A 12326-nucleotide genomic window follows, 5' to 3' on the forward strand; every position below is an offset into this window, starting at 1 on the left:
ACTACTTTGAGACTTCCTCTTGTGGTTCAGTTGTCACCTTTAGAAGCATTGGCTTTCATTTAGTAATGAATGCTGGTTCAGCGTCTGGGCTCATTGAGAGTCCTTTCTGTCTGCCCCTGCTGTGCCTGCTTCCTGAGTGCGAGTACTGTCACTATGATCTGATCGTGTTCCCTTCCCCATCAGTGACTCCGTGTTTATATGGTCATTTGATAGCATTTTCTATGCTTTTGCTCATGAATATTTTTCATATTTAAAATAGAGTAATTATAAGCTAGTTTTTCCTAAGTCATGCAATAGGGCTTATTTTTAATGAAAGAGCCACGATAAATAATCAGAATAGCCAGATGGTGGTGGTGCATACCTTTAATCCCAGCACTTGGGAGGCAGAAGCAAGTGGATTTGTGTGAGTTCAAGGCCAGCCTGGTCTGCAGAGTGAAATCCAGGACAGGCTCCAAAAGCTGCACAGAGAAACCCTGTCTTGGGGGTGAAAAATGAGAATAACTATCCTCCTGGGTGTTGGCACATGCCTATAAGCTCCTTGGGTGGCTAAAGCAGGAGGCTCATCAGTTTGAGGCCTGAGTCATATAGAGAGACCTCATCTATCTGTCCATCTGTCTGGGTCTGTCTCTCTCCCTCCTCCCACCCCCATCTCAGATACAGTGTCTATATAGTCCTGGATTTTGTAGAACTCACTGTGTAGACCAGGCTAGCCTCACACTCATAGAGATCTACCTTCCTCGGCCTCTGAGTGCTGAGACCCCATCTTAAAACAAACAACAGTGTTAACTGGAAAGCTGGGCTATGAGGGAAGTCATAGAGTCCCTGCACGTCCCAGGGCCAATGGAGTAGAGTTGTTGCATCATTAAAGTGATAGGTGCAACCCACTTATTGTAGGCAAGAGGTAGAAGAAGTCAATGCTCAGGAAACACAACAGTGGGGTCAGAATGATGGCTTTCTTAGTCCTTCTAGATGCCACACCTCTTTCCTCCCGTGGAAACTGCATTCAAAGACAGACACACCACCTTTTAAAGTCTTTGAAAATTCATGTTCACTATGCTGAAAAGTAGCCAACTTCAGGGTAAATCAGAAGATGTGCCACATTTTATCATCATGGTCCCAGTTAGAGGGAATCACCTCAAGGCCGGCCAGAATTGAGTGAACGCCTCTCATTTTTAGTTTTCTTTTGAACCGCAGAGACTCAGTGATAAAACGGGACCTGCAGCTCAAGAGAAAAGCTGACTCTTGAAAAGCACCTACTTGCCTCTCCTGCTGTCCGGCACTCCACCCAGCTCTGCCCAGCTCTGCAGGAAGGTGGCAGGAGGGCACAGGAAGACACCACACGTGCTCTTGTCAGGCTTTGTTAGTTTTCTTGTCGCTTTGTTGCACTGAAATGAAATTCCTATATCCCCACCCCCTACCAAAGTGTTTGAACTTTGGAAGAAAAATGAATAGCTAACTTTTTTGTTAATGAAATAATTCACATGCAGAGTTTATGAACCCAAGAAAAATGTAATATGCTGGGTGCCCAGCTAGTTTTGTTTTAAATTGGAGACAAATAGTAAAACTGAAGACATTTGCAAACCACTTGGTTTTATTGTAAAAGTCAGAATATGAAGTATCTCATTGGAATCGAGTGTGCTTGCTCTCTGGGGCAGAGTTTTGAGAACTGTCCAATTTCTTCTCCTGGAGTTCTAGTCAATAAATACTGTGACTATCCAGATCCTCAACTGGAGCTTTGCAAATGTTGTTCTAAAAAAATTCCTTTCTAATGACATCTGTCCCTTTGGTGATCAAATTAGGATGGGAACACCAGCTTCTGCTGACAGTAATTTTCTCTTGAAAAAAAAAAAAAAATGCTTTTTCTTATTGTTAAAACTTGCTCAAAAAGAGATCTTGAGTTAACCAAGTTCTACGCTGCTGGGAGAACCAGATCAACTGGAAATGTGTAATTTTTTCAGAAAGAGACACCAATACGGAAACTGCTGGTAGGGTCTGGCCTTGATGAAGTGTCTGCTGGGGCCTCTCCAGATGAAGGGCTCTAGACTGCAGGCTGGGCCCCCTCTAGACTGCAGGCTGGGCTGGCCCCTGTGCCAGCAGCTTCCTCATCCCTCTGCCTTTGCTGAAACACTCTGCCACTGTCGAGAGCTCATACAAACTGTTACCTGGGTATTTGTCCCCTAATGACTCACACGGAACAAGTGGATTTGGGGAGTCTATATAATCAACCTCTCAGAACTGCCTTTTGGAACAAATGGGCCACCACAGTTCCTAAGACCTGTCCCACAGCCTTTTGACTTTGGGTAGTCATGCTCTTGATTGTGACAATATGGCAGACTGGTAGTTTAAACAATTGGGGGATAGAATCATTGATGTGTTTCTGAAATGCATGACTTACTTGTGGAAAAGGCCCAGCTGCAGTTCGACCTCCACTGTGCTTAGCTGGAAGAACAGGCTAGCTCTGCAGGATGTCTCCTGGGGACACTGCACAGTTCTTACCTCACTTCTGTAAATAAGGTTTGTGAATCTGTTTTGTAATGTGAAAAATTCATAAGATAACATTGATATTTTGATTTGTAATATTTCTACTTGGTAGATTTAATTGAAAAGTAAAATTAATTTATTTTTATATGTTCAGGGGGATTTTAAAGAAAGTCAAACCTTTTGTAGATAATTTAAAAGAATCAGTGTGGTTTATTTTACTTATTTAACCCACTGGTTGTTATTCTGTAACAATTTGTATAAATGGTAAATTTTGAATGTGCTGTTATTTTCCTTAGATGTAAAATTCCATATGTATTAAAATGTACAAAGTTTTTGTTAATAAAATTTAATGATGTTTATAGCTCTGTGCCCTTCTTTTTTGAAGAGGTGATTGTCCTCAATCCATGGACCCTTCTGTGTGCAGTGCTCCAGTACTGTGGTATGTTTGTTGGGAGCCTCAGTACAGTGCCATCTTGGAGTTGTCTGACTTCTCAGGGGGGTGGGCTGTTCAGAACATCATGGAGCCAATTAGCTGTGTCCAGAGATGGCAGGGGATTGTTGAGGAGAGAGGGTGGGGGTGTCCATAGTAAGAGGAAGGAGAATCTGCTGCTCCAGAGGAGATGTTTAATTATAGTACATTAAAAAAAAATAAAGTAGCATGCACACTTGAGTGAAGTGAGCTCTCTTGTCCACAGAGTAAAGTAGGGCATTCTCTGAAGGAGAATGCACATGTGTTTACTGACTCTTGGATCAAGGATGCATCAGAATATAGAGGTGTGTGTCATGTCTTCTCAGTAATTTGGAGTTGAATGAACAGAAGAATCCTTTCCTAGGTTCCTAACTGTTGTATTGCAATTGAGACGGGCCTCATGTATCCTGGTCAACTCAACTCAGTATGTAGGAAAGGGTGGCCTTGAACTTAGTGATCCTTTTGCTTTTGCGTCCTGGGTGGTGGGGTTGCAGGTACATGCAGTTCACCTGGTTTATGTGTGCTATGATAGAACCAAAGATTCATGCAAATACTCTCCTGGGTGAGCTCCATCTCCACCCCTGAGCTCCCAACTTTTATTAAGGACTGAATGTTAGGTTTGTGGGAAGAGACAAATGAAACTTGACTTTAAGAAGGCTTTTCTGTCAGCCAGATTTGGTGATTCACCAGATGTGGTGATTGACACCTGCAAACCCACCATCATCTGCTGCTTCAGAGGACCAAGGTTCAGTTCCCAGCCTCTTCATGGTGATTCAGTTATCTGTAACTACTTCCAGGGCGTCTGGCACCCTCTTTTAACCTCAGGCCACAAGGCACATAGATGGTACATGTATTACATGCATGCAGGCAAATACCCAAAATTGGAAAGAAGAAAAATAATTTTTTTAAACAGGAAGGCCATGTCTGGTCTTCAGTTGGCAGTCCTGGTAACTCTGGGATCTATAGGCTTGTTCCATGCTGCCTGTTCACCCAGTTGTTAAACTGTCAATCATCAAAAGGAAGGAAGGGAGGGAGGGATACTCCTCATAGCTTTGTGGATAGTTTCTAGAAGCAGAGGTCCTGACTTCAGGGAGGGTCTTAGGACTAAGTGTCCCTTTGCTATTGCTAAGTGGGCCGTGTGTTTCTGACTAGAAATCCACAGAGATAGGTACAGCTGGGCTGGAGCTAAAGGCAGGAGGTTCAAGAGTTCAAAGTTGTCAGGATGCAAGGTGATCCAAGTTCAAGGCTCATCTGGGCCACTTAAGAAAGAAAATGAACCAGCTACCCTAGAACCATCTTTCTGTCTAAATTAAAACAAGCCTTTGATGAGATGGCAGCTGGCAGTTCTGTTTCTGCAGCACTGGTACCCTGGGCCTTGGAGATGGTAAGCAGTTCCTTCACTCCTGAGCTGTGTCCCCAGCCAGGAAGCTCTGTAAGTCTGAGGTCCATGTCATGTTCTAGCCTACACTTCCTCTTGCCCAGTGTTTGCAGCAGGAGAAAGGACACCCAGCACCCTGCCCCTGGACAAACAGAGGCTCCTATTACTACTCTTCACAGTCTTGATGATATATGAAAACACATACCCTGTTTGCAAAGTTTTCCTGTTTCTTATAGTTAGCATATTATATATACATAGATTTTTGACCAGCTTTTGTTATTTTAATAAAGTGGTGTACATGAATGAGTTTAGATTTTAAGAACTGAATTTTGTTTGCCTAATTTTCTGGTCATCCTGTATGGTTCCCACCACATGGACACCTTGGCTGCCTCTGCAGAGGTTCTGTGGGAGTTGGGAGGAGGACTGTGGGTGGGGAACAGGAGGGTGCAGGGCATGCAGCCTGGAGCCTGATGGAGGGCAGGAAAGAGATCGATAAACATGTTGCTAAGTTTCTGTGGACAGAGCTGAGCATGGGAAGAGGCAAAGCATGGACCCAAGAGAGGTTGATGGGGAAGCAGTGAGCGGAGAGAGGCAGAGAGAAGAGAAACATTGTCACTGGGAGCCCAGGAAACTCCTGTCAAGTTACTCTTCACTGGCCGCCTGCTGGCTGCAAACTTGGTTCCCTGCAGCAGCCTGAAGTGGCCTAAACTGGGTTTTCTAGTCTGGGTCCCTCCCAACCTGAGCCTGTTCCTCCTGGCTGGCATGTGTTGTGCAGCGCCTCTGGTCTTCACGTAGCCCAGCTTTGTTGCCGGTTTTCTAGATTAGGGAGCAGTGGTTTAATCACATAAGGCCACACAATGTTACATAGGGATTACCTGAGGCGGATAATGTCTGTTCTCCCAGTTTCCTGTAGCTGTCAGGGTCAGGCTTCCCAGATGGAGCTGCTGTAGAACTTGAGACCCTCGCCACTGCAGCAAGCCAGCCTCCCTGTTCTCCAGGGTCCCACATCTGCTCCTGGGCCCCAGTGGAACCTGGGTGCAGCTGCATTGGTCCTGCATTAGTGTGGGTCAGGATGTGGAGTGTGCTGGCCTTGGCACACTAGCATGGCCACAGAGCAGAATGAAGTTCTGGCAGTTCAGTCAGGCAAACACCAGTGAAGATGGAGCCACAGTAGGACTGGGGATTGGGATGATCTGAAGAATTCAGAGGAGAGCATGTGGGCAGGGCTGGGTAGAGAAGCAAGATTGCGTCCCTTAGGGATCCTGAACCCTCAGTGGCACAGGCTCCATACCAGTCAGGAGCAGCTTGTGAATCGTCAGCTTGTTTTCAGTCTCTCTCCTTTCTCACCCCATCTATTAGTTGCTTTTCTCTTGCTGCTACAAAGTGTCACCACCAAGGCAACTTCTAGACGGGAGGGATTGTTTAATGGGAGTCCATGATAGCCTAATGGAGGTGACAGTTCAACAGCCACCTCCAGGAGCCCCAGGCAGGAAACAGCTAACTTACCCCCAGGGACGTAGCCCTCCAGCAAGGCCGTACCGCCTAGTTCTCCCCCAAGAGCCACGAAGTATGGGTGGCTTAGGGTCTCTGTTGCTGTGAAGGGACACCATTACCATGGCAACTCATAAGGAAAACACTTAATTGAGGTGGCAGCTTACAGTTTTAGAGGTGCAGTCCATTATCATCATTGTGGGTTGGACATGGTGGCGTGCAGGCAGACGTGGTGCTGAAGAAGGAGCTGAGAATTCGACATCTTGATCTGCAGGCAACAGGAAGTGAACTGACACTGGGCATGGCTTGAGCATGTATGAGACCTCAAAGCCCACCTCCTCAGTGACACACTTCCTCCAATGAGGCCACATCTCCTAATAGTGCCTCTCCCTATGGGCTTATGGGGGCCAGTTACATTAAGACTACCACAATGGACTGAGTATTCAAATGCCAGACTTATGGGAGACATCAAGACCACCACACCCTGCCTGGTCTGGAAACAGATCTACCATCTAAGTTCTAGGATGATGGGCATGCAGCACCACACCCAGTTTCATGGGGTGCTGGGGATCAAAACCAGGCCTTCATTAATGCTAGACAAGTACTCTACCAATTGAGCTACAGCCCCAGCCCAGAATTTGGGAGCATTTACATGTACTTAATTCACATAAAAGAATGTGATCCTGGAAAATAAAAGATGACTTCTAATGATTTTCTCAGCCTCAGAAAATGCCATGGGTGCGGTACCTGGGTGTACAGTGATGTGAGCAGCAGTTTGGAGGTGGAGAGAGAGCCAGGGCATGGTTAACTAGCCAAAAAGTAAGTGCCCAATAGTGAGTGGGAGGTCATGCCTGATGTTCCCTAACAGGTCTGTGAGTACTTCCAGAGCAGGGGCGCTGCAGAAAACCACTCCGGGGTTTGGTCTCCTTTACTAACATCCCGTAGATGGCTGACAGCAGCAGGAAGAGCACAGGACTGGAAGGAAGCTGGAGGCTGAGGCCAGAGTGCGTCACCGCCAGGCCTGGGCCAGTAGGGCTGGCTCCCTTCTTGTGTCTGCTCGTGAGGAAGAGTTGGACAATTGGCTCCCTAGGGCTCTTCCCTGAGGAGCCCGTGACCTGCAGGAGGCCAGCTGGGCCTGCGTGGCAAAGCTCACCACACTGGCTGGGTCTGCTGACTTGTTGTTGACCTCCTGTCTTAGAAGGAAGGGATGGGGACGCAGGCTCATGAGGCATCCCTGTGAGTGACCAGCCACCCTTCCCACCAGTTGTATGCATTTCTGCTATAATCGTGTGTACCTTGGGGTGCCTGAGAGGGGCTAGATACCATGGGTGGGGAAGGATTGGGGGAGCTGGCTCCCTCAATGTAGCCACGGAAAGCCGCCATCTCTGATGGGTGCAAGGGCCTGCTTTAGGGTCACCTCTGTACCTATCCATACCCCTTTCCCCATTGCTCCGTCAGCAAACCTAATGAACTCAGCGGTTACCCGACATGAACTTTCGGTTTGTATTCATACAAAAAAAAAAAATCTTTAAGAAAAGCAAGAATTTTTTTTTTTTTTTTAATTTTTTTTTTTTGGTTTTTCAAGACAGGGTTTCCCTGTGTAGCTTTGTGCCTTTCCTGGAACTCACTTGGTAGCCCAGGCTGGCCTCGAACTCACAGAGATCCGCCTGGCTCTGCCTCCCAAGTGCAGGGATTAAAGGCGTGCATCACCACCGCCCGGTGAAAAGCAAGAAATTTTATTTAAAGGTTTTAAGTTACATTTATTTGTGTGCATGTGTATATGTGGGCTGTGGGTGTGGGGTGTGCGTGCGGTGATTCCAGCACAAACTCGGAGATTGGAGAACAACCTTTCAAACAGTTCTCCCCATCATGTGGTTCCTGGAGAGTGAACGTGACTCACAAGATTGTCAGCAAGTGACTTTATCCACCGAGCCACCTCCCAGGCCCCAAGTTCTCTTTTTTGACAATCCAATTTACTTGCTCTCTCAAATTCTGCCTGATGTATCTGTTTGTTTGGGTTTTTCTCCTTGGCTGGCTAACAGGAGCACTCAAGGTCTTGGCACTACAGCCTGCTCCCCTGGGGCACTCGGTTTCCTGCTGTAAGAGGGTCCCCTTGCACACACAGGAGGCTTTGGATGCAGTCTCCCATTTGACAGCCAATCTGGGTATGCGAATCCCACTAGGGATTCTCCTTGGGACCAATGACCTGGGCCCTGGAGGATGGACCACTCTGGCCTGCTGGCTTCTGCGCTCCTCTCCAGAGTTCTCCATCCCCACTGGTCAAAGAAGCCTGTGTTCTGAGAGCTTCTCCCAGACTCCCAGTGCCCAGCTCTGACATTGCACACAGTCCCTAGGTCTTGGGTTTTTCTGTGGAACTTTGAGGGGAAAGACACAAGTCATGTCCTGACCAGGGATGGGTCCTGTAGCTCACTCATGCAGTAGCTTCTTTGATTCTTAAGTAGATTGTGTAAAATGGAAGCCCAGGACCAAGAAACAGTCAGGACAGGCTTGGGCAGCCTGAAGGAAACAGGTGCTACCAAGACCACCATGCTGGCCCAGGAGAGCCTCCAGTTGCCTTGGGTAGCAGCAGCCTTGCAGGAAGGAGGAGCATGCTTATGTCTGGAAGGCCATGAAGTAGCCAGGCTGGGAGCAGAAGAGGTCTGGGCCTACCCTCAGTAGCTGTGATCCGATCTCTAGTATGGGGGTCAAGCTACTTCTGAACTCTCCACTCCCACAGGTCTGTCTCTCACCCATTCTCCCAACTCCACTGTCTGCTAATGGCCAGGGTGATGGTGGTACAGCACCAGGGGACTGTGGGTACTCGGGTACAGCCTGGTCCCCTACAGAACTTTATTTCTAGAGAAGGCAGTGTACCCCAGGTCCCAGCTCTTCAGCAACACCAGTGAGTGCCCTGGCTGTATGAGGAGGGTGGGCTGTTGGGATGGCCAGGTTCTGATGAGAAGGGGGCGGAGTCAGTTTGCTGCCCGCACCTGGGTGCTGTGTTCATCCTACTGAGGACTGTACCAGACCAATAACTCACTGGTAGATGGTTATCTACCTCTACCATATGTCTACTGTGAAGTGCCAGCAATGGAGTCCAGGCCTTCGGCATGCTAAAAAAAAAACACTCCAATGTTATGCCACTGAGCCACATTCCCAGCCCTGGTCCCACTTCTAACACAAAGGACCAGAGGCAAAGATGAAATTTCCAAGAGGAATTTTGTAAGCCAAGCTCTTAAAATCAAAACAGGGTGGGGCAGCCCGAAGATGTGATGTGCCTTAACTACATCGATACCTACTTTGTGAAACAGATGAGAAACAGGAGATTTTGATTTAAATGATGAGCCATGTCCCCTTAAATTCAACACAATATTTCTGAGCAATGACAGAAAACCCAGGACAAGTTTGATTATATTCCAGATATCAATCTCTGGTGAGACAGACCACGGTTGGAGATTTTTCTCTTTTCTAGGATATTTCCTCACATGATAATGATGACCTTTGCTGTGTAGGTTTTGGCTTTTCATGGTCTCATTTGGCATTATTTCCTGAGTGACCCTTGCCCATCCCTGTATCTTGAAGTAATATATTGATGATGTTGGCATCTTCATGATTTACCATCTAGGGATCAAACCTTCAACACATGAGCCTTTTGAGGGGATAGCTCATATCCAAAACTGTAATAATATCTGCTGTGGATATCACTCTGTATAAATAAAATGCTGACTGGCCAGTAGCCAGGCAGGAAATATAAGCAGGACAAGCAGAGAAGAGAATTGTGGAAGGTAGAAGGCTGGAGAGACACCGCCAGCCACCACCATGAAAAGCAACATGTAAAGACACCAGTAAGCCACAAGCCATGTGGCAAAGTATAGACTAACAGAAATGGGTTAATTTAAGATAGAAGAAGTAGATAACAAGAAGCCTGCCACGGCCATACAGTTTCTAAACAATGTGAGTTTCTGTGTGCTTTCTTGGTGGGGTCTGAGCAACTGTGGGACTGGTGGGTGAGAGAGATTTGTCCTGTGGGCCAGGCAGGAAAACTCTAACTACAAATATCAGACAATGTAGATGTATTTCCCACACTGTAGCAGATTCCTTTGAATAATGCTGGAGTAGAAGGGAGATGAAATGAACATCAATTTTATCAACCTTCAAAGCCATGGCATTTGAAACAGATTGTTCTTCCATAGACAGGCAAGAATGGGTGATTTAGGCTAGGATCTTAGAAGCATTTGGATTAGTGAATCACATAAATACCTGAAGGGTATAAACGAATTGAGTTTTGCTGTTAGGTTTTTGGCCTGTGCTGGTGAATAGAGAAGAGAAAGTCAAGAGAAGAGAGTCTAGGGTCTGTCTCAGTTACTGTTCTATTTCCGTGATAAGACACCATGACCTATAGAAGACACCATGATTTACAGAAGAAAGAATTTATCGGGGGCTTACAGTTTCAGAAGGCTAGAGTCCAAGACCATCACAATGGGGAGCATGGCAACAGGCAGACAGGCCTGGCAGTGGAGCACTAGCTGGAGCTCACATCGTGATCCACAAGTATGAGGCAGAAAGACATTGGAAATAGCCTGAGCTTTTGAAACTTGTAAGCCTGCCCTAAGGCCACACCTCTTCATCCTCCCATGCAGTTCCACTAATGGGGAACCAGGTATTCAAATATGAGCCTTTGGGAGCCATTCTCATCCAAACCACATTGACACCCCGCCCACATACAGGCCCTACACAGGCCAGGCTGCAGATGCCCATCCCAGGTCTGGGTGGTCCCTCAGCAGTGTGGCTGTGAATGCTGGCCCACCCCTCAGCGCTCCTTGTCAGTTTCCACCTCACTGAAGGTAAGGTCTTGATGCCAACTCTTTCCTGCAGTCTGGCCAGGTTTCAGTGTGTATGGGCCCGTGACCCTTCCTGGGTTTTTCAGGAGTGCTGGCTACAGAAGATCTAGGGCTGCTTTTTTAAGAAACGGTGCCCTCCGGTGTTTGGTCCTTTTGGGAGTGTGCCTTTTGGCAGTGCATTTTCCCAGCAGCTTTCCTCCCCCACTGCCATCTGCATCTTTTTGTCTCTGTCTGTTTTGTTTTATGTCAAGACCTTGGCTGTCCTGGAACTTGCCCTATCAACCAGGCTGGCCTTGAACGCAGAGATAGGAATATTTCTGCATCCCTCTACTGGGATTAAAGGCATGCGCCAACCACCACCTGGCTTGTTCTGTTTTTTTGAGACGGTTTCATGTATCCTTGCTATCTAGCCAAGTATGACCTTGAACTCCTAATTCATATGCCCGCACCTTCCATGTTCTGGGGTTACGGACGTGTGCTATCCATTCTGGCTTTAAAGCTAACATGGTGGGCTTCACAGAAAAACTCATGTGACAGCAGTTGGTTGCTCAGGGAGGACTCTCCCCCCCCTCCCATCCCCCCCCCCCCCCCCCGACTTTGGCTTGTTCATTTCAGGACTAATCCAGGTACTAGATCTTGACCACTAGGTGGGACACCATCTCAGGCAGAGCAGGAGGATGGGGGCTGCCTGTTTTCTCCCTCCTGAGCTTTACCCAGTGTCCCCAGGGGAGCAGAGCAGTAGCAGAATCAGCTCCTCTGTGCATGCTATTTCAGAACTTTGCTGGCACACCCTCCCTCCATCCTACACCAAGCATCTTCTTTTCCAGAGTCCGTGGAAACCCCTCCCTCCTCTTTTTCCAGCAGGGATGGAGCCTTAGTTACAGAGAACACTCATGGCTCCTTTTTCTAAAAAGAATAGGTCCCCAGTCACAATCCAGACCAGTGCTGGGACCCCCTCAACTTCACAGCCCACAACTGACTTCCAGGGCCTCCATGAAAGCTGCCTGGGGAGGCTGCAAAGGGTTCATGAAGCCTGAGAGGCCTCCCGCAGATTTGGCCTGTGGGGTCACCACTGAAGCTAACCCGATTTCTTATAGCATGTGCCTCATGGATGCCAACTCAGGAATGAGGATCTGATGGGAAACCAGAGCAGAGACTCAGAATAATTGTCTTGGCCATTATCTGGAAGTTGGTCTTATTTTAGGACCATTAATCAGCACGAGGGACTTTCAAACTTAAGGGTGAAATAATTGAAACCTGTTTTTACTAAATGCCTACCCTCGATCAGGTGATGTTGCTGCAGTCACACAAGGCCCCACTCGAGCTTCCACAGCCACGCTGGAGAGTGAAGGGAATACCCATGCAAGAGGTGCAGCCAGGTAGAGGGGCCTGACACAGGGGGTCCCTCCCAGGATGGACCTCATCCAGATGCAGAACTTAGCAGGGAACACCCAGCCCAGGTGTTTTTGGGTCCCAGATTTACTAAAAGAAGGGGCACCTCAGAAGCTGCGGCTCAGGTCAGGACACTGTCATTTCTACCTTGGTGTTTGCAAATAAAATCAGCTCTGAGCTCTCTGTACCTGTCATCATATGCTGGGTGGTCAGATGGCACACTGCTCTGATGGGTGTAGATGTAAGTGGGAACCCCCACCCCTACCCCAGGCCT

At 47.6% G+C, this 12326-nt stretch overlaps 1 protein-coding gene across 1 annotated transcript in view; it reads left to right on the plus strand.

Moving 5' to 3' along the window:
- The window catches only part of Mllt10 (MLLT10 histone lysine methyltransferase DOT1L cofactor), a 160574-nt gene extending 157732 nt beyond the window's left edge, over positions 1–2842 (plus strand). Inside the window, exon 23 of the mRNA XM_036188547.1 lies at positions 1195–2842. Coding sequence (XP_036044440.1) covers positions 1195–1239 — 45 coding nt within the window. The 3' untranslated portion in view covers positions 1240–2842. The remainder of the gene's footprint in view (positions 1–1194) is intronic.
- Positions 2843–12326: the final 9484 nt, after the last annotated feature.

This window comes from Onychomys torridus, chromosome 5 (assembly GCF_903995425.1).
Source record: "Onychomys torridus chromosome 5, mOncTor1.1, whole genome shotgun sequence".
Taxonomy (NCBI): domain Eukaryota; kingdom Metazoa; phylum Chordata; class Mammalia; order Rodentia; family Cricetidae; genus Onychomys; species Onychomys torridus.